This window comes from Capra hircus, chromosome 3 (genome assembly GCF_001704415.2).
Source record: "Capra hircus breed San Clemente chromosome 3, ASM170441v1, whole genome shotgun sequence".
In the NCBI taxonomy this organism is placed as follows: domain Eukaryota; kingdom Metazoa; phylum Chordata; class Mammalia; order Artiodactyla; family Bovidae; genus Capra; species Capra hircus.
In genome coordinates, this window is record NC_030810.1 from 17,200,655 (window position 1) to 17,227,463 (window position 26,809).

At 42.3% G+C, this 26,809-nt stretch overlaps 1 protein-coding gene across 2 annotated transcripts in view; it reads left to right on the forward strand.

The window, feature by feature from the left end:
* PPCS (phosphopantothenoylcysteine synthetase) overlaps positions 1-23,761 on the forward strand; it is a 140,863-nt gene extending 117,102 nt beyond the window's left edge. The window contains exons 14-19 of one of the 2 annotated variants that reach the window (XM_018042652.1): positions 1,650-1,762; positions 12,423-12,564; positions 17,426-17,562; positions 18,757-18,871; positions 23,088-23,155; positions 23,404-23,761. In XM_018042652.1, coding sequence (XP_017898141.1) covers positions 1,650-1,762; positions 12,423-12,564; positions 17,426-17,562; positions 18,757-18,871; positions 23,088-23,155; positions 23,404-23,581 — 753 coding nt within the window. In that variant the 3' untranslated portion in view covers positions 23,582-23,761. Of the gene's footprint in view, positions 1-1,649; positions 1,763-12,422; positions 12,565-17,425; positions 17,563-18,756; positions 18,872-23,087; positions 23,156-23,403 lie in introns of those variants that run through there. The other variant, XM_005678607.3, reaches the window with a different exon arrangement.

Genomic DNA, 26,809 nt, shown 5'->3' on the forward strand with positions numbered 1-26,809 from the left:
AGTTCCAGTCCTCCCTTCTCTGGAGGCCTAGTGAAAAGTCCCATAATGCCTGGGTATCTGTAGGTGGCAGGAGACGTCTGTAAGGCCACCCCTTTTGCCCCCCTTTCCTACCTCCTCCCCCTTCTTCTTTCAACCTGGCTTCTTTTCCTCCCTTGAAATCTTTGTTCTTAGTACTTGGATCTGAAGTTCTGTGTCTCTATAGGAGGTTTTCTGAGAGACTGTATTCTTGTATTTAAGGGCTTCCCTGGTGGTGCAGAGGTTAAAGTGTCTGCCTGCAATGTAGGAGAACCTGGGTTCGATCCCTGGGTCAAAAAGATCCCCTGGAGAAGGAAATGGCAACCCACTCCAGTATTCTTGCCTGGAGAATCCCATGGACGGAGGAACTTGGTGGGCTACAGTACACGGGTCGCAAAGAGTCGGACACGACTGAGCGACTTCACTTTCACTTTTGTGAAAGGAATGTCTTCTGAGTCATGTGAGGGTCATGATGAGTTGGGTGAGCAGGTCACCTATGATAATCTACTCCAAACTTCCTATCTACTTAAGACTGTGGCTTCTTTCCTCTCTCTTAGTATGGCATTTGAATATCATTTAACCCTGGTCAGTGTAGAGTCCAACTTTCAGTCCACCCACCAAGCAAACTATTAAAGTCACTTTAGATGTTTAAATTAACACATTAAACCCTGAATCTCTGTACGTGTATCCATCAGGTCAGTAAATTCAGCCTGTTCAACATTATATTCCTTTCTCCCTAGTATAAACGCCCTTGGAATACAGTCCTATGTATATTCCTCAGGTTTCTGCCAATTTAACATCATAAAATCTTTCTATTCTTTCAGTATGTCAGTCCTCCTAGGTCAGTGACTATACTCAACTCCTTTTCCCCAGGATGTGCTGGGATCTGACTCTCACTGTAGGATTCAAGGCAAAGACAAGCGGTGGTGGTGGGGTATAGGGGCGGCTCTTAAGAACAACGGGTATCATTGCACACGTAGATGCCCCAGGTGGAGGCAGTAGCGTCCTGGAGACACGGTCCTTAGTCTCCTGAGACAGTAGGACTGCTTATGCTGATAAGAGGGGCTCAGGAGGGTTTTGAGGCCCAGGGTGCTCAAGGTTATTGGGATTCTGTCAGATGTTCTTGTTCCCAGTTCTCAGATTTCCATGTTTTCCAAATAAAACACTATTTTTCATATAAGGGATCTAGCAAGGCTATGAGGTCAACTTGTGCTTACAGTTCTGCAACCTACTTGATGAAATTTGGATTTGGATTTTGGATATATTGACCTGCTGCCTACATGAAGGAAGTGCCCTGGGTTTCTGAGTATGCCTTGTTCCAGTAAGCAAACCCTGAGTTGGCCATTTTCTCCTCTAGGGCTCATTAACGTGGTCAGATGTAGCTAACCACCCCCACACATCTTAGAGTTGTCAGACTTTTCATATAGGCTTACACAACTGTCAGAAGGATTGAGGAATCACAAGTCAGGAAAAGGAGATACTAGCTTTCATAAATTCTGGAGGTGTAAAAATCACAGGAAGCTACTATGGTTTCTGTAAGCCTCTTTTAGAAGAAAGGCTTTGCCCGTTTACATTCTCTCAAACATCACACCTTTCTTCACCTGTGTATTCTCATTTTTTAAAATGTTTTTCAGCATCTCAAGAGCAACCAGGAATTGTCAAAGAAGCTGTCTGTGTTGCAGCAGGAAAAGGAAGCTCTATGCGAACAAAATGAGCACCTTTTGAAACAGTTTGATCTCCATGTGAGGTAAACAAAAATAAGTTCCCCTTAGAAGAGGACTGTGTAGAGTAAAGCTCCTTCTTAGAGAGCCAGCTCCCGAGCTCAGCAGGGGATGCTCACCGATGTGACTTCAAGAACACCAACACCATTGTCCTTCCTTCCCAGAAGTTCTACCTACCGGGCTTTTTCTAGGGAGGTGTGGGGCCTTATTTCTTCTCAAGAGAGGGAGGGGGAGAAAATGAAAGTGAAGTCACTCAGTCGTGTCCGACTCTTTGCATCCCCATGGACTGTAGCCTATCAGGCTCCTCCATCCATGGGATTTTCCAGGCAAGAGCTGGAGTGGATTGCCATTTCCTTCTCCAGGGGATCTTCCCAACCCAGGAATCTAACCCGGGTCTCCCACATTGCAGGCAGACGCTTTACTGTCTGAGCCACCAGGGAAGCAGGGAATTGCTATTTATTGAGCTCTAGTAGTATCTAACATCTTGCTCTTCCCCAAATACATTCCTCTGACTTGCCTTCAGGCTTTTTCCCCTCACATGCTGTCCTGTCTGAACCATGCTCTCCCCATTTCAACTCGTCCTTCTCAGACAAGCCTTCCTTGACACCTTCAGCTTGGGCTGGATGAGGTGCTCACTCTTCGTGTCCCTATAGCCTTCTGTACGTGACTGTCTCTGATTCTTTAAGAACTCACCATGTTGTTCTGAAATAATGTGATTGACACCTATCTTCCTCACCAGACTATAGGTTTTAAAGGACATGGGCCACAGCCTTATTCATCTTTTTATCCACAGTCCCTGGTGTATAGAAGGTGCTCAAGAAAAATTTGTGTTCCCAGACTTCCTGCTCTTTCTTCCATTCCCTGGTCATCATCCCACCAGATTCCTCCCACTCTCCTCCTCTCTGAAGTGTACCATGGTAGTTCAGAGTATGGATTCTGGAGCCATATTGCCTGGGTACAATTCCTGGTTCTATTAGGAACTAGCTGTGTGACCTTGGACAAGTTAAGTAACCTCTCTGTGCCTGAGATAGCTCATCTTTAAAATGGGCAAAATAGCCATTCCTTTCACATAAAGTTGTTGGGAGAATTAAATGATGAATAAATACATGTAATAGAACAGTGTCTAGCACAAAGCTGTTATTCAATTCATTCACTCAGTCGTGTCCGACTCTTTGCGACCCCATGAACCACAGCACACAAGGCCTCCCTGTCCATCACCAACTCCCAAAGTCCACCCAAACCCATGTCCATCGAGTCGATGATGCCATCCAACCATCTCATCCTCTGTCGTCCCTTTCTCCTCCTGCCCTCAATCTTTCCCAGCATCAGGGTCTTTTCCAATGAGTCAGTTCTTCTCATCAGGTGGCCAAAGTACTGGAGTTTTAGCTTCAACATCAGTCCTTCCAATGAACACCCAGGACTGATCTCCTTTAGAATGGACTGGCTGGATCTCCTTGCAGTCCAAGGGACTCTCAAGAGTCTTCTCCAACACCACAGTTCAAAAGCATCAATTCTTCGGCGCTCAGCTTTCTTCATAGTCCAACTCTCACATCCATACATGACCACAGGAAAAACCATAGCCTTGACTAGACGGACCTTTGTTGACAAAGTAATGTCTCTGCTTTTTAATATGCTGTCTAGGTTGGTCATAACTTTCCTTCCAAGGGGGTAAACGTCTTTTAATTTCATGGCTGGAATCACCATCTGCAGTGATTTTGGAGCCCAGAAAAATAAAGTCAGCCACTGTTTTCCAATGTTTCATCTATCTGCTATGAAGTGATGGGACCAGATGCCATGATCTTCGTTTTCTGAATGTTGAGCTTTAAGCCAACTTTTTCACTCTCCTCTTTTACTTTCATCAAGAGGCTCTTTAGTTCCTCTTCACTTTCTGCCATAAGGGTTGTGTCATCTGCATATCTGAGGTGATTGATATTTCTCCCGGCAATCTTGATTCCAGCTTGTGTTTCTTCCAGCCCAGCGTTTCTCATGATGTACTCTGCATAGAAGTTAAATAAGCAGGGTGATAATATACAGCCTTGACGTACTCCTTTTCCTATTTGGAACCAGTCTGTTGTTCCATGTCCAGTTCTAACTGTTGCTTCCTGACCTGCATACAGGTTTCTCAAGAGGCAGGCCAGGTGGTGTGGGATTCCCATCTCTTTCAGAATTTGCCACAGTTTATTGTGATCCACACAGTCAAAGGCTTTGGCATAGTCAATAAAGCAGAAATAGATGTTTTTCTGAAACTCTTTTGCCTTTTCCATGATCCAGCAGATATTGGCAATTTGACCTCTGGTTCCTCTGCCTTTTCTAAACCAGCCTGAACATCTGGAAGTTCATGGTTCATGTATTGCTGTTGTTATATCTTCTTCTTTTTAGTTTTCCTGCTTCTAGCTCTGCACCCCTCATCTCTATTGTTTCTTTAAGTTGAAGCTTCTTATTCTCTTATGTTCTCACTTCCTACGTTGATGGTAGTAATAGTGATTTGAAAACCAGTGTCTGCTGTATAGTGGAAAATTCTTCAGTCATTGATATTCAGTATCTTGCTTTGATGATCATATCACTGAGAAATATAGAAACATGGAAAGGAACACGTGTGGCTCAGCTCGTATTAAAATGACAAATCTAAGACTAGAACGCAGCCCTCTGCTAACCTGCACAGTGCTCTTACCACTTTGTATCTGCTGTTAGAGGGAGGAGAGGGCATCCACAGAGCCCATGGTGTCTCACAGCAGTGGGTCCAGAAAAGCCAGGCAGGAGCTCCAGGCCCTCCCTCTGTCAGGACCAAGATGCACCTTCCCGTCCTGGAAGTGCACTGACCACCTCAGAGCCAGGGATCCCAAAATGGATTCTCAGTGGAGATGTTTCACGTTCTGCTGATCGTGTAAGCATATTCGTGCTCTTTAACCAGCCTCGGGAGTACAGCCTTCTTGGGGTCTCAGTCAGATCAGATATAAATCATTAATCTCATTATTATCAGTAAATAATGCTGATAGTTGTTTGCAAACTGCCATGAAACTCCAGACCTGTGATTGCAAAGCAACACTGGTTTAATTGGTATATTTCGCTCCTGAACCACTGGTCAGTGCCAAGCAAGAACTTTCACAAAACAGTTCAGGCCTGATCGTAGGTCTGCTGCATTCAACCCTCTAACATAGCCCCAATTTAGTTAAGAATTACCCACTGGTCCTGTGATTGATATTTTTATGCAAAATAACTTAAAACTACTTTTGTACATATATTTTTCATTAAAAAAATTTTTTTATCAATTCCTCGGTGTGGAATTACTAATACAAAAGCTGGAGCTATGGATCTCAAAATGTATTATCAAACATTCAGAAGCATCCTACCAAGATTTTCCGCCATTATTGTGTGAGAGTAGAAATTTCACTACATCTGAATTTGCATTGGGTGCTACTTTTGTGGGAGGAGGGCTCTGATGAAATTTTTCCTAATGCTCTTTCTTTTAACTGAGGTATAATTTACATATACACAGATTTTTAAATGCACAATTTGATGAGTTTTGACAAATGTGTATGCCCACTAAGCACAACCCCAATCAAGATACAGTACCTGTATCCGTGGATACATTTCCTTTATCCGTGACAGTTTGTTCCTTTTCACAGCCAGTCTGTATCTCCTGCTCCCTCACCTCCTCCCAGGAATCTGCTCTTCCGATTTTTGTTTCTACTAGAATGGAATTATATTACATATAATCTTTTGTGCCTGACTTCTTTTGCTCAGCTTATTCCATTAATTTTTATTTTGGAATAATTCCATTCCATTGTTTTTAATGATCAGTTATATTCATAAATTACTTGTTATTTTATTTTGAATCTCTTTGATGGCTAGTGAGTCTGAATAGTGTTCCATATTATTAGTCCATAGCCTTTAGAACAGTGAATCCTAACCCTAGCTGCACATATGTGGGCTGCAACATAGATTAATTAAATCAGAATCTGTGAGGATAAGGCTTAGGGATCAATATTTTTCTAAAATCATCCCCATGTGATTCTGATGGGCACCTGGGGAAACTACAGCTTTAAGAAAGAAAATGGAAGGAATTGTCAAAAGTCTAGGTTCATTTTTTTTTTCATTCCCCTGATCCTACTCCTGACCTTTACAAACAATGCTTAATTTTTTTTCCATATTTTCCCAGCTACTCTTCCAGAGGAACAAATTCCTTGCCATTTTGAAATAAAAATGAAGGAAAGACCATCTGGTTTTACTTAAACATATGCCAGAGTTGTCCTGAAATTTTAGAGCATGAGGATTGTGCTGTCTCATCGTGCATGCACTTAACCAAGCCAGCCATAAACTCAGAAAATGCACATGTTCTCTGGCAAGTTGGTTAGCAGAACTTCTGACCAAACTGATAGGTGTGCCAAATAGCCAGCTAGCTATTTGGGAAGGTTCTGAGCTCTCATCAGCCTCGCTGCATCCATGTACTTTTCATACCATGTAGTACTACAGGAAGAAGCCTGAATATCTAGCAATAGGAGCCAGTTAGGTCAAGTATTCTGACAGAACGTGGTCCGCTGGAGAAGGGAACGGCAAACCACTTCAGTAATCTTGCCATGAGAACCCCATGAACAGTATGAATAGGCAAAATGATAAGATACTGAAAGAGGAACTCCCCAGGTCAGTAGGTGCCCAATATGCTACTGGAGATCAGTGGAGAAATAACTCCAGAAAGAATGAAGGGATGGAGCCAAAGAAAAAACAATACCCAGCCGTGGATGTGACTGGTGATAGAAGCAAGGTCCGATGCTGTAAAGAGCAATATTGCATAGGAACCTGGAATGTCAGGTCCATGAATCAAGGCAAATTGGAAGGGGTCAAACAGGAGATGGCAAGAGTGAAGATCGACATTCTAGGAATCAGCAAACTGAAATGGACTGGAATGGGTGAATTTAACTCAGATGATCATTATATCTACTACTGCAGGCAGGAATCCCTTAGAAGAAATGGAGTAGCCATCATGGTCAACAAAAGAGTCCAAAATGCAGTACTTGGATGCAATCTCAAAAATGACAGAATGATCTCTGTTTGTTTCCAAGGCAAACCATTCAATATCACAGTAATCCAAGCCTATGCCCCAACCAGTAACACTGAAGAAGCTGAAGTTGAACGGTTCTATGAAGGCCTACAAGACGTCTTAGAACTAACACCCAAAAAGGTTGTCCTTTTCATTATAGGGGACTGAAATAAAAAGGTAGGAAGTCAAGAAACACCTGGAGTAACAGACAAATTTGGCCTTGGAATATGGAATGAAGCAGGGCAAAGGCTAATAGAGTTTTGCCAAGAGAATGCACTGGTCATAGCAAACACCCTCTTCCAGTAACACAAGAAAGACTCTACACATGGACATCACCAGATGGTCAACACCCAAATCAGATTGATTATATTCTATGCAGCCAAAGATGGAGAAGCTCTATACAGTCAACAAAAATAAGACCGAGAGCTGACTGTGGCTCAGATCATGAGCTCCTTATTGCCAAATTCAGACTTAAATTGAAGAAAATAGGGAAAACCATTAGACTATTCAGGTATGACATAAATCAAATCCCTTATGATTATACAGTGGAAGTGAGAAACAGATTTAAGGGCCTAGATCTGATAGATAGAGTGCCTGATGAACTATGGACTAAGGTTCGTGACATTGTACAAGAGACAGGGATCAAGACCATCCCCATGGAAAAGAAATGCAAAAAAGCAAAATGGCTGTCTGGGGAGGCCTTACAAATAGCTGTGAAAGGAAGAGAAGTGAAAAGCCAAGGAGAAAAGGAAAGATATAAGCATCTGAATGCAGAGTTCCAAAGAATAGCAGGAAGAGATACGAAAGCCTTCCTCAGCAATCAGTGCAAAGAAATAGAGGAAAACAACAGAATGGGAAAGACTAGAGATCTCTTCAAGAAAATTAGAGATATGAAGGGAACATTTCATGCAAAGATGGGCTCGACAAAGGACAGAAATGGTATGGACCTAACAGAGGCAGAAGATATTAAGAAGAGGTGGCAAAAATACACAGAAGAACTGTACAAAAAAAAAAATCTTCATGACCCAGATAATCACGATGGTGTGATCACTCACCTAGAGCCACACATCCTGGAATGTGAAGTCAGGTGGGCCTTAGAAAGCATCACTAAGAGCAAAGCTAGTGGAGGTGATGGAATTCCAGTTGAGCTATTTCAAATCCTGAAAGATGATGCTGTGAAAGTGCTGCACTCAATATGCCAGCAAATTTGGAAAACTCAGCAGTGGCCATAGGACGGGAAAAGGTCAGTTTTCATTCCAATCCCAAAGAAAGGCAATGCCAAAGAATGCTCAAACTACCGCACAATTGCACACCTGCTAGTAAAGTAATGCTCAAAATTCTCCAAGCCAGGCTTCAGCAATACGTGAACCATGAACTTCCAAATGTTCAAGCTGGTTTTAAAAAAGGCAGAGGAACCGGAGATCAAATTGCCAACATCTGCTGGATCACTGGAAAAGCAAGAGAGTTCCAGAAAAACATCTATTTCTGCTTTATTGACTATGCCAAAGCCTTTGAGTGTGTGGATCACAATAAACTGTGGCAAATTCTGAAAGAGATGGGAATCCCAGACCACCTGGCCTGCCTCTTGAGAAACCTGTATGCAGGTCAGGAAGCAACAGTTAGAACTGGACATGGAACAACAGACTGGTTCCAAATAGGAAAAGGAGTACGTCAAGGCTGTATATTGTCACCCTGCTTGTTTAACTTCTATGCAGAGTACATCACGAGAAACGCTGGTCTGAAAGAAACACAAGCTAGAATCAAGATTGCCGGGAGAAATATCAATAACCTCAGATATGCAGATGATACCACCCTTATGGCAGAAAGTGAAGAGGAACTAAAAGGCCTCCTGATGAAAGTAAAAGAGGAGAGTGAAAAAGTTGGCTTAAAGCGCAACATTCAGAAAAAGATCATGGCATCTGGCCCATCACTTCATGGGACATAGATGGGGAAACAGTAGAAACAGTGTCAGACTTTATTTTGGGGGGCTCCAAAATCACTGCAGATGGTGATTGCAGCCATGAAATTAAAAGACACTTACTCCTTGGAAGAAAAGTTATGACCATTCTAGATAGCATATTGAAAAGCAGAGACATTACTTTGCCAACAAAGGTCCATCTAGTCAAGGCTATGGTTTTTCCAATGGTCATGTATAGATGTGAGAGTTGGACTGTGAAAGAAGCTGAGCGCTGAAGAATTGATGCTTTTGAATTGTGGTGTTGGAGAAGACTCTTGAGAGTCCCTTGGACTGCAAGGAGATCCAGCCAGTCCATTCTAAAGGAGATCAGCCCTGAGTGTTCTTTGGAAGGAATGATGCTAAAACTGAAACTCCAGTACTTTGGCCACCTCATGTGGAGAGTTGACTCATTGGAAAAGACTGATGCTGGGAGGGATTGGGTGCAGGAGGAGAAGGGGACGACAGAGGATGAGATGGCTGGATGGCATCACCAACTCGATGGACGTGAGTTTGAGTGAAATCCGGGAGATGGTGATGGGCAGGGAGGCCTGGCATGTTGCGATTCGTGGGGTCGCAAAGAGTCGTACACGACTGAGAGACTGAGCTGAACTGAACTGAGGTCAAGTATTGTACATTCTCATGATGGAATATTACACAGCTGTGAAAGATGGTGGCCATGAAGATTAGAAGCCATATGGGAAAATGCTTGCGATGCAATAAATGAAAAGAGCATAAAATAATTTTAACATAGTGTTTAAACAGAAGATACTTATAAAAAGAGTAGAAGAAAATACAACAATATCATAAAATAGATCATATGGGAGCTGATTTTTTCCTTAAATTTTCTATAATTTATCATTTTAAAAATAAATAAAATTTTAATAGTCCTAATGGCACAATAAGAGAGACAGCAGCTGTCTGTCCTGGAAGCTGCAGATGTGGGTTTTAATAGCCCAGGGCAGAATATGTAAAAGAAATTCTAGAAATCCATGTTGCATTTCAAATGATGTGAAAACATCAGAGGAACTGTGAACAGCTGGGAAACTCAGAGACCAACAGGTGTACCATTAGTGTTTAAACCTCTAAAGCTATGGACTAGGGGATGCTGAAACCCAGTGATATCTTTTGAGAAACTCTTCCCAGAATAAGGGAAAATGAGAACATTTGTGAGATGAAAATATCTTCCTGTAAAGAACCCAAGTCAATCCACAACCGTATATACATCCTATTATATAGTGGGTGCTACAAGTGCCACAGAACTGAACAAGCCTAAGGCAGTTTTATAAACCTCAGTATCTAGAGTAACTCTATTAAGTTGCTATAGCTGAGACATTGAGAACGTCTTTAGAAAGGGAGGGGGTTTCTCTCTTACCTGAAGTGCAGGGAGCTCAATGTTTCCAGTCTAGATTCCTTCCTTGTCACTCCACCATCTTTAGCACTTATCCACATCGTCCAAGGCAGTTCATTATTATATCCACATTTTATCCAACAAGAAGGGAGAAAGTGGGGAAGGCAAAGGCATTCTGTTTTCCTTTAAGGCACATTACTTCCACTCCAGCTACTGGCCGGAACTTACTGACATGGCCTCATCTATCTGCCTCATCTAACTACAAAAAAACTACATTTTCTTGTAGTTCATGTTTGAGCAACCAAGTGCCAAGCTAAAACCAGGGGGTCTATAATGATAGAAGGAGAAGGGATACTTGGGACTTCCCCACAGTCAGTCACTGCCGCCCAAGCTGACAAGCTGGTGACAAGAGCCAGTGTGTATGTCTCTGACCTACAGGAATTCAGACTTCTCTGCTTGGCATCTGGCCAACAGCTGAACTAATAATCTTCTAAGGGGAAAATATGCAAAATGATTCTTTCATTTACAATCAACAGTTAGGAGAGAGAGGGGCACTATTTTGGAAAATGGAAGAGTCTTACAAAACACACTTAGTGGTAAGATAATAACTTAATCAGAGCAGAAGACTCTCTTGGAGTCGCTAGACTAAATTACCATCTAAATAAGTCTCCTTTGCTCTTCCCCTGCCATCCGGCTCCTAATTCTCAAAAGAAGTGTTGTTTCCTCAGTTGTGTCCGACTCTGCAATCCCATGGGCTGTAGCCCGCCAGGCTCTTCTGTCCATGGAATTCCCCAAGCAAGAATACTGGAGTGGGTAGCCATTCCCTTCTCCAGGGGATCTTCCCAACCCAGGGATTGAACCTGGGTCTCCAACATTGCAAGCAGATTTTTTTTTTTACCATCTGAGCCACCAGGGAATCCCTTATAATAGGTTATTAAGATGTAATTCACATACTGTACAATTCACTCATTGAAAGTGTACAGTTCAGAGGCTTTTAGTCACTGCAATCAATTTTAGAACATTTAATTACCTAAAGAAATCCTTTGGGCATGCCCTCCATTCCTGGTTTCCCTCCTTACTCCCAGCCCCAGGCAACCACTAATGTACTTTCTTTCACTCTGTATTTGTCCCTTCTGGACATTTCATATCAATGGAATTGTATAATATGCGGTCCTTTGTGACTGGTTGCATTCACCTAGCATAGTGCCTTCAAAGTTTGTTCATGCTGTAGCATGGATCTGTACTTCATTCCTTTTTATAGCTATATAATGTTCCATTATACAGATACTCCATATTGTGTTTATTTATCAGTTAATGGAAATGTAGGTTGTTTTCACCTTTTGACTGTTATGAATAGTGCTACTATGAACGTTCATGTACAAGTTTTTGTGTGGGTGTACGTTTTCATTTCTCCTAGTTATATACCTAGGAATGGAATTGCTAGGTCATGTGGTTCTCTATGTTTAACCATTTGAGAAACTGCTAGGCTTTTTCCATTTGACAGTCCAACCAGCAGTATATGAGTATTCCAATTTCTCCACATCCTTGCCAGTCTTTTTAAAAATACATGTATGTGTTTATGTATTTGGCTGTACCGGGTCTTGGTTGCATCCTGCGGGGTCTTAGATCTTTGTTGCAGTGTGCAGACTCTTGGTTGCATGTGGTATGTGGGAGCTAGTTCCCTGACCAGGGACCCAACCTGGAGCCCCTACACAGCAGACCACTGGGCCACCGGCGAAGTCCTGCCAGTACTTCATTACCTTTTATTTTTTATTTTAGCCATTCTCCTGTGTGAAGAGGTACCTCACTGTATTTTTATTTGCATTTTCTTTATACTAATAATGTTGAACATCTTTTTATGTATTTATTGGTGGTAAGTTAAATTTATGTCAGAATCAGAATAAAAGTCTTGAGCAGAGATCTAGGCAGAACTGGCATTTAGAAGTCTAAACTCAAGAGTGAAAGCAAACCCAGTTATCTGGAAAATCGACAAGACAGAGTGGTTTCTATCGCTGTTCAAGGGTATAGCCCAGAACCAGAGAATTTTGAAGTAATGACTAGCTCAGTGGCATAGGATTCAAAATTTTCAGATGTCAGGGATCAGAAGTCAAGGAGTTTCCTGTGTTGGGGAAGACTGAATCTGGTGTCATGGGGGAGGTTCTACTTGGTCCATTTCCCCCACTTGGGTGAGAAGTCCTATTGATGTGAGGCAGGACAAGTCTTCATCTCTGGGACCCACCCTGACAAAGCAAGAAGAGGAACCCCAAGAAAGGTGCTAATCGAGGAGGCAAAGTAAATTCTCACTGTGTTCAGGTGCGCCTATATTTATATTTACTTTTGTAGAAACTATCATCAGAAACATCAGTACTACAAAGTCAAGCTGCACGCAGTCAAGGATCGTTTAGTTGATGAAGTAGAACTCCGAGATGAGAAAATCAAACAACTTGAAAATGAGGTTGGAGCCCTGCGGCAGCAAATAGAAAAGGTGAGGGGGAAGGTGGAGCGCTCACTGGTCCTGCTGGTGTTGGGCATCTGGAGAAAGCCCACTTGATTGTTAATGTGTTTGTGGCCTCTTCATAGCCCAGGTTTCTATTTCTTTTCTTTGCACGCTTTTTCAGTTTGAGTAATTGTTTCAGCCCTGCCCAAAATTATGTAAGACTCATAATGATGCTAGGTCAAACTGGACACTGAAAATACTCTGCATTGCTGCTTAGGGCTAGCATCTTGCCTTCAAAGGAAAGTGCCTTTTCTTTTTATATATATATGCTGCTGCTAAGTCGCTTTCGTCGTGTCTGACTCTGTGCGACCGCATAGACGGCAGCCCACCAGGCTCCCCCATCCCTGGGATTCTCCAAGCAAGAACACTGGAGTGGGTTGCCATTTCCTTCTCCAACACATGAAAGTGAAAAGTGAAAGTGAAGTTGCTCAGTCGTGTCTGACTCTTAGCGACCCCATGGACTGCAGCCCACCAGGCTTCTCCATCCATGGGATTTTCCAGGCAAGAGTACTGGAGTGGGGTGCCATTGCCATATATATTTTTTTTAATTAAAAAATTTTAAAATTTATTTTTAATGGGAGGATAATTGCTTTTGCAATATTGTGTTGGTTTCTGCCATACATCAACGTGAATCAGTCATAGGTGTATATATATGCTCCCTCTCTGTTGAACCTCCTCCCACCTCCCACTTGATCCCACCCCTCTAGGTTGTCACAGAGCACTGGTTTGAGTTCCCTGCATCATCCGGGAAACTCCCACTGGCTATCTGTTTTAGATACGGTAGTGTGTATATTAATCGCCCTCTAGCTGAGACTTGCAAAGCAGCCTCCACAGCTCATTCCTGCTTTGTGGAGCCCTCATTTTGCCTCACATTTCTGTCCATTTTAAATGGCAATGAAAACAGGTGACCCCTATTCTTCTATCTGACTAGCACCTTCAGGCTGTTTTCTAAATCTCTCTGGTTTCTTTGTCTTGTCGCCCCTGTGACTTTCTGGTGTTGGCAGAAAGTAAATGGAACAGATGAATGGGACCCAGTGCAGAATGGCCTTGAGAGCAATAAGCTACATCGATTCAAAAGGGAGAGCAACTGATTTGGCCAGAAATGTTTCCCTTCTAGAGATCCCTAACCCATTTCAGAATTTTGAAAACATTGTCCTCAGTCCTAAATTACTCCTTTCGACACCCACCAAATTTTTATCATATCACCACTATGTGCCAAGGATACCAAAACAATTGATGTAAATTCAGTCATTCCATGGGCTATTACAGGACTCCACAAGAAGAATCCCTTGAGACTGTAATAAAACGTGAGGATTATAAGAGATGGCTCACCAATGTGTTTTTAAGTTTGTTTTTTTTTAAAAAATCTTCCTGTTACTTTAAATTGTAGTGAGAATGGAAAACAAGTTAGATTTTGCAGTACCCTCCTATTTTGGCACTAACTCACCAAACTTCTGAAGACTCAGATCCAGGTTAGGAAGGCAACGGAGAAAGTATAACAGAAGAAAGTAGCAGCTCTTGTTCACGGGCCCACCGGCAATACCACCAGCCTATTCTGCACTACCCATTCTTCCTGGTGATGCCTGCCTTCCACTTCCAAGCTTACATGGCAAAACTAGCCTCCTGCTTTCAGCAGGCGTGTTTCCTGACTGTACTGTGTTGAAGAGTATAACCCCCAAATTCATGGCCACCCAGAACTCAAGAATGTGACCTAATTTGGAAGTTTGCAGGTATAAACAGTCAAGATGAGGTCATACTAGATTAGCGTGAACCCCAAATCCAATATGACTAGTATCATTATACGAAGAGGAAAAGACGCACACAGGGGAGAAAGGCCATGTGATGATGGGGCACAGATTCGGGCAATGACCCCACAAGCCAAGGAGCCCCAAGGATCGGCAGCATTCGTCACTTAGGAAGGAGACTTAGGACAGGCTCTTCCCTCAGTGCCCCCAGAGCCAACCCTGTCAACAACTTAATTTTAGACTTGTAGGAATTAAAACAACAAATTCCTGTTGTTTTAAGCTGCCCAGTTTGTGGTAACCTGTTACAGCAGCCCTGGGGAACCAGAACATCTACCCAAAGAGTCACAGGTCTCCATGAAATTTACTGGAGGCTGCAAGTAACCAGAGGCGAGGAAAGAGTGGTTGGGGTTGGCCTTGGACGGGCTTGGATGCAAAGGCTAGCCCTGCGACTTAATAGTTCTGTGCCCTTCCCCGAGTCCCTTTGCATCCTTTTCTTGTGCAAATGTGAATCAATCCCCACCTCAAAAGGCTTCTGTGAGGATTAAAATACAAAATGCCTAAAGTGGGACCTCCTGGCACATACAGATCTTCATCGATGATGCTTTCTTCTTCGTGTAAAGTCTCTTGGTGGTGGTGGCTTAGTTGCTAAGTTGTGTCCAGCCTTTGTGACCCCATGGACTATAGCCCATCAGCCCTCTGTCCATGGAATTTTTTCCAGGAAAGAATGCTGGAGTGGGTTGCCATTTCCTTCTCCAGGGGATCTTCCCAGCCCAGGAGTCAAACCCCGGACTCCTGCATTGCAGGCAGATTCTCTACTGACTGAGGTATGATAAAATCTCTTAGAAGCATGTTAGTCAGTAGATGTACCACAGAGCTACTAAACCTAGAGCTCTTGATTTCACTTATTTTAGGGCCTGTGAACCCGAGCCCCACGCATACACATCCTGGACTCACTTTCTAAGCACAAAATCTCCAGAAAATAATGCCACTTTGGGGGGGCTTCATTCCTTCAGCCTTCTCTTATTCAGTGAGCCAGGTGAGAGCTCTGACTGTGACCACCCAAACCAGGTTTCCACAAATATTTTACCCTATTATTACAGCAGGTGTCCCGATTCCAAAAAATACAGTATTTCCGACAGACAGGGTGTCAGTAGCCGGCCCCACTCCATTTCCTTGCTAATCCAGTTATAACTGCAGAGATTATTGTTTGTCGGGTGGCTGCTTCTACTCTCAATCCTTACCATAAATGTGTTTAAACAGTAACAGGTGAGACTGCTGTTAGACACTGAAGGGTCCTGGATGAAGGACTTTAAAATATGGAAGAGCTCCAAAATGTGCTGTAATCTCCTTCCTTACAATTCCTCAATAATAGACAAATAGGTGGACAGCCTCCCTTCCCCCTCCCTCCCTTCTTTCCTCTCTCTTTTCTTCCTTCCCCTCTATCTCGAATTACAATTGATATAATATTATGTTTACGCCACTGTTACATTATTTATACAGCATAATGATTCAATATTTGTATATATGTCCACCACAATACGGAGAAGGCAATGGCACCCCACTCCAGTCCTCTTGCCTGGAAAATCCCGCGGACGAAGGAGCCTGGTAGGCTGCAGTCCATGGGGTCGCTAAGGGTCGGCACAACTGAGCGACTTCACTTTCACTTTTCACTTTCATGCACTGGGGAAGGAAATGGCAACCCACTCCAGTGTTCTTGCCTGGAGAATCCCAGGGATGGCAGAGCCTGGTGGGCTGCCATCCATGGGGTCACACAGAGTCGGACACGACTGAAGCGACTTAGCAGCAGCAGCAGCCACCACAATGTCTAATTAACAGCCATCACCACCCATAGTTACAAATGTTTTTTCTTGCGATGAGAACTTTTAAGATCTCCTGTCTTAGCAACTTTGTCATATGCAATACAGTATTACTAGCTATAGTCACACGCTGTACGTTACATCCTTATAGCTTATTAATAACTGAAAGTCTATACCTTTGACTACCTTCCCCCATTTTGCACCCCCCTCTACCTCTTGTTGTTCAGTGGCTCAGTCATGTCTGATTCTTTGCCACCCCATGGACTTCACTTCTGGCAGCCAACAATCCAATCTGTTCTCTGTATCCGAGTCTGGTTTTTTGTTGTTGTTTGAGTTTTTTTAGATACCACATATGTGGACAGTCTTTTCTGAATGATCTATATTATTAAGAGTACCTTATTAAAAGAAAGAAAGTTGCCCCTCCTAACAGTGTGATTCACCCATCTACCAGAGGTCCTTACTCTCCTCCCACTCGCATTCATGCCCATCCCACGAAGGAAGGTGGGAGCAAACACAAATAGGAGAAGGCACTTACCTATTACCACTAACAGGTCCTTGGTGAAGGGAGAAGGGCAGTTCTACACTTGTGAGCTTCTGAACTCCTCACCAACTGTGATATTTACTAATATCTGCTGACTCAATGTAAGGATGGATGTTAGTGTTTTTTCACAAAGTATAAATCCTGTATTGTTTTAGCTATAACTTCACTGGCTATTGCTTTCAGGGAAGATGCTGGTAGAAAATGAAACATGTCAAGCTAGAAATCATTTCCACATCATCACTGCAAGAGTACTCTCAATACCTGGCTGACATGCCAAGCAACTGAAACCCTGACGCTGGTTTTCAAGTGAGGTGGCTAGATTCCCGTCTTCCTTCACCTTAAAAAGACTGTAACTACAAAGCAGATGGAAATGTGTTATATGGAAATCTTTCTCGATATGGAGCTTCAGAGAATTTTGTTGTATTTGTTAGTGACTTGATACCTATAGAATTAGAATACAGATGAGAGCATTTGGACCTTATTGGAAGTTGAGTGTTCAGACATTAAAAAATATTAACCCAAAAGAATGAATAAATGTCAAAACAAACACAGAGCATAAAATAACCAAGATAAATAGGGGAATGATCTAGCTGGCAATGTCAGCAAACAGGTAAAGACAGACTAAGAAGACAGGAGAAAAAGATGTTTGCAAGACAATTTGCTGTTGAGTTTAAAAACAGGCTGATGCTCTTATATGGGTAATTCTTTCTCCTGCTGGGGTAATTATGAGGACTTATTATCCCTAGGAGAAGGCATTCCAGCACCAGATCGCCACCCAAAATGACACCCTGCTCCTAGAAAAAAGGAAACTTCTGGAGCAGGTCACAGAACAAGAATTATTGATTGACAGCAACAAATGGAGAATGTCTGCTGTCCAAAACAGGTAGGTGCCTGCCCCAGTGGCCTGTGAGCTCCACAAAGAGGATATTTCTCCCTCCACAAAGATGTCATTCCAGAGGTGGTCCTTTGAGTTTGCAGACTTGTCCCATAACTGTTTCTCTGCCATTCGGCTGTTTTTAGCAGTTCATACAAGTGGCAGAGGTTGTGAAATTAAAGAGAAAAGTATCAGGGAGAAGGTGAGCTGGGCATTCAGACAGGCTCTTTCACGGCAGGATTGCCTCCCAGGGACCCAGCTGTGTTCATCCTGGTCCATCCCGTTGTACGTGTGCTGACACTCACGTTTATGTTTTGGCATCTATGGAATCAAGGTAGACTGAGAGAGAATAAGGCTGGCATCTCAGCTCTATGACTTTCTGGTTTTATCTTTTTACATAAGTTACTTTCCCCATTCTGAGCCTCAGTTTCCTTACCTGCAAAATAGGCTTCGTAACAGGATCTATTTCATGGGCTCACTGTGAGGATTAAAGAAGCTAAAACATGAAAACTTTTCAGTGTTTACTGTATAGAAGGGCTTCCCAGGCGGCACTAGTGGTAAAGAACTCATCTGCCAATGCAGGAGATATAAGAGATGCTGGTTCGATCCCTGGCTTGGGAAGATCCCCAGGAGGAGGGCATGACAACCCACTCCAGTATTCTTGTCTGGAGAATCCCATGGACAGAGAAGCCTGGAGGGCTATGGTCCATAGGACTGCAAAGAGTTGCACATGACTGAAGCGACTTAGCGTGCATGTGCTGTGTAGATAGTTCGCGGTGCCTACATACAAGGTAAGTACTTGGTAAAATGGCTGCTGCTGCTACTATTGTTTCTACTACTGAAACAAAAACATAGGGTGACTGAGATCAGAACCAGATGCAGGCTGTGTGGCTACAATGTTAGAAGGCGTGCAGAGTCCCACCCCTAAATGGGATCACATCATTTCTTAGGTTTCTCAAGGGCTGGAACTCTGCCTTTCGTATTCTTGCATAGAGTGTGTCTCTATTCTCTATTTAATGACTGTGTATAAGCCAGAAGCTTACTCATTTTCACTTGGTTTTGGAATATGGTGGGAATTATTCTGGCAAAGTTGGTTCTAAAGTCTGGCAGTGGACTAAGACCCAGAGCTAGTGGGAAGTGGAAGAGAGTTTTTTGGATGATCCAGAAATGTTAAGTTACACCTCTGATCTATGCCATTCTTAGAGTACTTTTCCTGGATGAAGAAAATAAGCAGCTACAGAAAAACTGTCTCCGGCTCACACAGGAGACTGGTCTCCTAGAGCATATCATAAAGAGCATCCAGATCCACAGAGGGGAGGTAAGGCTGCTGTCTTCTCTCTTCCCTTCACCTTCTGCATGAAGCTGTAGCCTGAAATTGGCCTTGGTGGACTATGGCAGAAGCTCACTGGCTGCACACCCGGGGAGGAGACCCTGAAACAGCTCTTGGCCGACTTGCTCTTCATTGGGTCAGTTTTTGTTTGACAGGCTCCTCTGATGTGATCCCAAAACACTTTGTGTATGCCTCCCAGCTTCTTCCTTAACACACTGTACTGTCATCGCCTTTTCACTTCTGTCCTCATCTCAGCAGTGACATCCTGGAGGACAAGGGTTACATCTCATATGTCATTGTATCTATGAACAGGTGCTCCATAGATATTTGAGAATGAAAGTATGTTAAATGTCCTCACACAGATGCTCCGTCTCAGCTACCCTGTTTGCCTTGTATTATTCTGTCCCCATTTTGAGAGATGAGCCCATCTGAGGCTCAGAAAGGTAAAGTGAACCTAGTCTGGTCTGGCAAGGAGTCAAGTCTAAGGAGAATATCTGAGTCAGAAATGCAATTTTGTTACAAAAGTCCCAGCAGGCAAGTAGCGAAGTCCAGAGAGATGCAGCAAATGGTCTACATTCAGATGAGATCCAGGGTCTGGCTGCTGAGCAAGTCAGCCAGAGGGACTTCAGTAAGCAGAGCTGTATTCTGAATCCAGGATGGAGCCTGCTTGCTTTCTTCCCTGCCTGATATCATCTGCTAGGCCTTTCTTCCCAGGATACTTCACAGTAGATCCTGCTTATTGGATTAGGGCCCATGGAAAGACATATCTCATCTCCCCTCTCCCATCTTCCCAGCCTTTGTCTTATAAGTCCTGTGGTTCTTAGTCTGTAGCCAAAGAGGTCTTTAGAAAATACATGTGGTCTGAGCAGATGACTGAATGGTGTGTAAGAACTTCCTGCAGTCTTCAGGGTAAAACTCCCAGTTTCTGACATGGTCTTTATATGCTCTGTGACCATGTCTCTGGTCTGTTTTGGTCTATATCTTTCTAAGAAAGAATATTCGGCTTTTAAAGTCATGGCGGACTTCCCTGGTGGCACAGTGGATAAAATCTGCCTGCCAGCGCAGGGGGCCCAGGTTCAATCCCTGGTCCAGGAAGATTCGATATGCCTTGGAGCAACTTAAGCCCATGCGCCACAACTAAGCCTCTGCTCTAGAGGCCAAGAGCTGCAACTACTGAAGCCTAGAGCCTGTTCTCCACAACAAGAGAAGCCACTGCAGTGAGAAGCCCATTCACTACAACAAAAAGTAGCCCTCGCTTGCCACGGCTAGAGAAAGCCTGCACAAAAACCAGTGAAGACCCAGTGCAGCCAAAAGTAAACAAATAAATAAATGAAAATTTAAAAGGTCATGGAGCTCAAAACAGGTAACCTTTTTTATGCTATAAAGGGATAGAAAATGTTTACCAGAGTATTAAGTAAAAGCTAACATAGGTAAATATAATGGAATGATTACATCAGCTAATATGAGGTTATTCATGTAGAAAAGTAGATATAAAAAGCAGGCTAGCAGTTATATGTAAGTTTTTTCTGTATTTTCCAAGTCTCCTATTAATGTGTTTTCATAATTTAAAAAAAAAAAGAAAATAAAAGCAGGCTAGCAGTGAAAAGTGCTAATACAGAAAGTCTGGCATTTATTTACTATTTTAAAAATCATTTTATTTATTGAGGTAACATTGGTTTCTTCCCTCGTATCTCAGTTGGTGATGAATCTGTCTGCAGTGCAGGATATCTAGGTTCAATTCCTCAGTCAGGAAGATCTGGAGAAGGCAAGGGCAACCCACTACGGTATTCTTACCTGGAGATCCCATGCAGAGGAGCCTGGCAGACTACAGCCCATGGGGTTGCAAGAGTCGGACATGACTTAGCAACTAAACTTACCTACCCTAACATTGGTTTAGAACATTATATAGGTTTCATGTATGTAACAGTTATACTTTGACTGCTGTGTACATGACAGCATGCTCACCACCAAAAATGTATAGTTTCTCTTCATCACCATCAGCAGAACACGTCTGCCCATTTCACCCTCAGCCACTCTCCCCTCTGGCGACCGCTACTCTGTTCTCTGTATCCATCTGTTTACTTTTGTTTGCTTATTATTCCACATATGAGTTAAATGAATTAAGGTAGGTTTAGTTACCAAGTCATGTTCTACTCTCGAGACCCCATGGACTGTAGCCTGCCAGGCTTCTCTGTCCATGGGATTTTCCAGGCAAGAGTACTGAAGTGGGTGGCCATTTCCTTCTCCAGGGGATTTTCCTGACCCAGGAGTTGAACCCAGGTCTCCTGCATTGCAGGCAGATTCTTTAACAACTGAGCTGTGAGGGAAGAAACCAAATGAGTTAAACCATATGGTATTTGTCTTTCTCTCTTATTTGACTTAGCATAATACCTTGTTGTCCACCCACATTGTTACAAATGGCAAGATTTCATCTTTATATATTTATAGTCTTCTTTATCCACCTTTCATGCATTGAAGGGCACTTAGGGTGTTTCCATATCTTGACTGTTGTAAATAATGCCACAGCTTAAAAAAAAAACTTTATTACTATATATATAGGCTACGCTGGGTCTTCATTACTGTGCAAGGGCTTTCTCTAGTTGCAGTGAGTGGGGGCTACTCTCGAGTCGTGATGCACAGACTTCTTATTGCAGTGGCTTCTCTTGCTGAAGAGCAGGAGCTCCAGAGTGTGGGCTTCAGGAGTTGTGGCACATGAGCTCAGTAGCCGTGGTGCACAGGCTCAGCTGCCCTGCAGCATATAGAATCTTCCTTGAACAGGGATTGAATCTGTGTCCTCTGCATTAGCAGCAGATTCTTAACCACTGGACCACCAGGGAAGTCCACGTATACTTTTCAAATTACTGTTGTCAAATTCTTCAGAGAAATACCCAGAAGTGGGACTGGAACATGTGGTAGCTCTTAATTTTTTCAGGACTCTCCATACTGTTTTCCACGGTGGCTGCACCAATTTACAATCCCACCAAGTCTATGAGGGTTTGCTTTTCTCCACATCCTTGCCAGCACTTGTTATTTCTTGCCTTTTTGAGAACAGCCATTTTAATGGGCATGAGGTAATATCTCATTGTGGTTTTGATTTGCATTTCCCTAGTAATTAAGTGTTGTTCAACATCTTTTCATGTGCCTGTTGGCTATCTGTATGTCTTCCTGGGGAAAAATGTTTATTTAGCTTTTCTGCCCATTTTTAAAATCCAGTTGTTTGGTTTTTTGTTGTTAAAAGTATGAGATGTATAACTGTCAAATATTCCATAGATATTAGGGATTATATCCCCCTCAATTTTGATGATATAAATGACATATAACATTTAAGTTTAAAGTATACAATATAATGATTTATTATATGTATTTATCACAAAATGGTCACCACTGTAAGATTAGTTAACATCCATCATCTCATATAGGTACAATTTTTTTTCCTCATGACAAGAACTTTTAAGTTCTACTCTCTTAGCAACTTTCAATATATACAGTGCAGTACTGTAGTCATCATGTCTTACATTACATCCCAAGAACTTATTTCTCTTACAAGAGGAAGTTCATACCACTGATCACATTCACCTAATTCCCCCATCCCTGACAACCACAAATCTGGTCTCTATTTCAAGACGGTTGGTTTTTTTTGTTTTAACTCCAAGCATATGTAAGATCATACAGTATTTGTCTTTCTGACTTATTTTACTCAGCATGATGACCTCAAGGTCCATTCATGTCACAAATGGCAGGATTTCCTTGTTAAAAAATTTTCATTTTGCTGAATAGTATTATATTGTACACATATTCTTTCTCCATGTGTCCATCATGGACACCTAAGTTGTCCATATTTTGGCTGTTGTAAATAAAGCTCCTCTAAACAGGGAATATAGGTATCTCTTTGGGACAGTGATTTCACTTCCACCAGGTACATACCCAGAAGTGAGACAGCTGGATTGTATGGTAGTTCTCTCTTTAATTTTTTTAGGAACCTCCATACTGTCTTCCACAGGGGCTGTACCAACTTACATTCCCACCAACAGTGCAGAAGCGTTCCCTCTTTTCCATATCTTCTCCAGCATTTGTTATCTCTTATCTTTTTGGTGATAGCTCATCTCATAGGTATGAAGGGATTACACTTTTAACCAAAAATATGTATAAAAGATACATATCACCAATGTGGTCTATGATTATAATACTCATCCTTTCTTTTAAGGAAACAACAGTTTGTGACATCCCTGAATCTGAAGTATTGAATAAAATCATGTATTTACCGAACTCCAGGTTAGTAAAATCAAGACCATCATTTGCATGCCTGGGGTGTCACAGCTGCCTAGCTAGTTCTAGTTGCTGGCCTGAGAAAGCATAGTATTTAGAGGTAATTTTCTCTGTATTTAGTATCTAAATCTTCTTGTAACTCCTTCTCCCCTTGCTACCACTTCACCTTCACACTTGACAGAATCCTGACTTAATCCAGACTTTAGGTAGAAAAGAGTCCATTTTATGTGGTCCTCACATAAGGCCCTTCTTAGTTTTTCAGGAACAGGTTTGGTAGAGTCAGCTGGAAGTCTTCAAGAGACTGAAGAACAGAGGTTAGAAGAAACAGTGGCACACCCCAAGTCCCTCGAGTCCCTTTCGTGTTCACAGAATTCTGAAGCTGGAAACATAAACGGGGCTTCCCTGAAAGAAACACATCTCATTCAAGAATAAGACGAAGTCAGATCTAGAAAATGACTGGTGTCTAAAATAGACTGATCAAAGCTGCTAACCTGAAGCCTGGGCGTGAAGGTGCAACATGACGTGGAGAAGAGTTCGGGCAGATCCTCACTGGACATCAACCAGGAATCTTCAAAACTGTTGACAAATTCATTAAACCTGTTCTAAAATGGATTTCTCAAGGTTTTTTTTGGTATCCTCAAATGTCTTGTATTGATCCATGTCATGACATAAATTCAGTGGTTTAATAAGGCTGTTGTTCAGCAGAGCACATATACGGCTAATTCAGTATTCTACCTATTCTTATTATCATGGGTATTATTTTTTAGTTTAAAAGAAGAAACAATGTAATCACCTAAAGCAAATATTTGAAAAAGAAAAAAAACCTATAAGGCCCACATTTTTAACACAACTACTTTCATTTATCCTTTTCTGGTTCTTTTTCAAATGTATATACTTTAAATGATTATACTGTATACTCATTTTCATAGTCTGATTTTAAATTTAATATATCATAAAACATTTCCCCATATTTCAGCAGTCTTCATAATTATTCTTTTAATAACCAGATGATATCGTATCGTTTCGTCCTACAAACTCTCCTGTTGTTTGACATTTGTTTCTACTTTTTTACTATTTAAGATTATTGCTGTGATGAGTCTTTGTAAATGTAGCTCTTTTCTTGGGTTATCCAGAAAACACATTTACAAGATGGGCATGATTGAGTTAAAGGATATAAATGATATATAGTTTTGATACATCACTTGTTGAATTGTTTTAAAAAACATTGTGTCAACATATTCTTTCTATAGTTTTAACTCTTCAAGCCTCAATTTTTTGATCCATAAAATGGGAGCAATAGTGGTTCCTATCCTATAGAGATTGTGAGGACCAAATAAAATGAACCATGTATGTAGCACTTAGTCACAGCTTAGTAAATACTTAGACATCATTATTTATTTTCAATAGCAGTTTGGGTGTACTAGTTTTTCTGTAACCTCATCAACATAGGATGTTATCAATATAAAAAATTATTCTAAATAGTTGGTATAAAACTATACTGAAGGATGATTTCTGCTGCTCCTTCTCCTCCTCCCCTCTTCCCTCCATTTTCTCCTCCTCTTTCTTCTATACCTTCAATTGGAAGTAGAAAGGGAGACCAAATGGAGAGGGAAAGTAACCAGAAGTTATTTTAAAAAGACCTGTTGAGACACACTGAATTTTTATATGTAAACCTTGCTTCCTCAGACCAAAAGGGTGGTCATAGGATATAGGAAATAATAGCTGTGATATTAAATCCAAGCTTCACCCAATTCATTGAATCCGTACTATGTGCTATTCAATAGTGCACACACCTGTGAAGGCAGATGAGGAAAGTCTCACTTTTTGTTGGCAAACCCAAGTCCCTGTGTCTGCAGAACAGTGAGAACAAACAAATAGAAAAATTAGAATTTGGAGGAAAGTTTTATTGCATTAGCCATGCGAGAACAGGTGGTTCCTGCTGGAAAGACCCAAACTTTCCATTAGTTTTCAGGGAATAGTTTTTAAAGGCATCATTTGGGGCTGATGACTGTAGGGTGTGTGACTTTCTTCTGATTGGTTGGTGGTGAGGTAACAGGGTGACATTCCAGGAATCTCAATCATCAACCTTCTAGTTCCCACCAGTCTGGCTTCCAGAAGGTAGTTACCATCCTCCACCTGGGTGAGGGCTTTAGTTCCTGTAGCACTCAAAGATCTGTATCAGATTATTACATATATCCCATGAGGAGGGACTAAGGCTCTGTTTTATCATTGAAATACAATTTTTTTAATTTAATTGTAGTTAACAATGTTGTTAGTTTCAGGTGTACAACAAAGTGAACTAAATTTTATATATTTATTGCTGTGCAGCAGACAGGATCTTAGTTCCCTGACCAGAAAGCAAACCCATGTGTGCTGGAAGCATAGTCTTAACCACTGACCCACCAGGGAAGTCCCTCAACTATCATTCTGTGACTGCTTTTCCTTTGTTTTTGCATTCCCTCATTAGGAACTATTTGGATCTGCTCTTTGGAACAAGATCCAGGAGGGTCAAGTCTTTCTACAAACAAGCAATCAGGTACATAAGAAAGGGTTTTATACACAGCAGTGTCCTGCAAGGGCCTGCTGTCTCAATGCCTTTTTCTTTGGTACTCAACAACCTTGAGGGAAACAGGTGGACAAGAAAGGGAACGTTTTAGATAGGTTATTCCTAAGCTTTGCAAAGGCACCCGGTGTTTACGAAGGACCCAGCTTCATTTTCATGGAGTTAAACAAGTGTGAAGCAGCTGGTGAGGTGGGGGAAACCATATAATTTAGGATGGTGAATGGCATGAAGAAAATCAGTAATCTATCCAAAAGAGTGACAGAGGGCTACTTTAGATTGGGTGCAATGTTCCTGACTAATGACCTGAGACGAGACTTGACCTACAAGACCACTCCCCACCCTCATGAAGATTTAGAGGAATATTAAAGTCAGTTAACAGGCCCTAAATAGAATCCGAGTCTCCGTGGCCTAGAGGAACAGGCTAGAGTCCCAGGTAGGTGGCCAGATAATGTAATGTAGGTCTTTTATGTAAGCAACTGGATTTTATTCTAAGTAAGGGAATCCGGGAGTGATTTATAAGCAGATTCATTTAAAAGCTCTAGCTGCTCTGCAGTAAGTGACTTGGAGATGATGAAAGCGGAAGCTTGTGGGAGAACTGGAATTAGAAGTCTAGTGCCTGACTTCAAGAAAGTGCTGAATATACTGAACGAGCCTTATATGCCAGGCTGTTCTAAGCGCTGAGGATAAACACGGTTTTTGCTTCCGGGCCTCCAGACTAGTGAAAAGGGGTAAGAAGCCGCACATATGATGGTTCAGACGGTCTTGGCTGCAAAGGCTGATCAGATCCTGAAGACTGCCTAGTCCAAGCCCCGTAGCCTGAGCGAGAATCATCTGTACTGCACTTACTGTATCCAAGTGAATGAGAGGCCCCTGGGGCTCGAGCAAAAAAAAAATGCCGAGGATGTCCTCCGGACTCAGCGCTCAAGGAGACTCAGGTGAGGTAACAACTTGCGACTCGTCAAAACGGAAGGAAGCCGCGGCCACCCACGCAGCGCGCAGCTTGGCATCGAAGGCAGAGAGCTTCCGGGGGCGGGGCCGACCGCCTCCCACCCGCCCCCGCCCCGCGGCTCTTCCTGCGCCTGCGCCGGAAATAAACA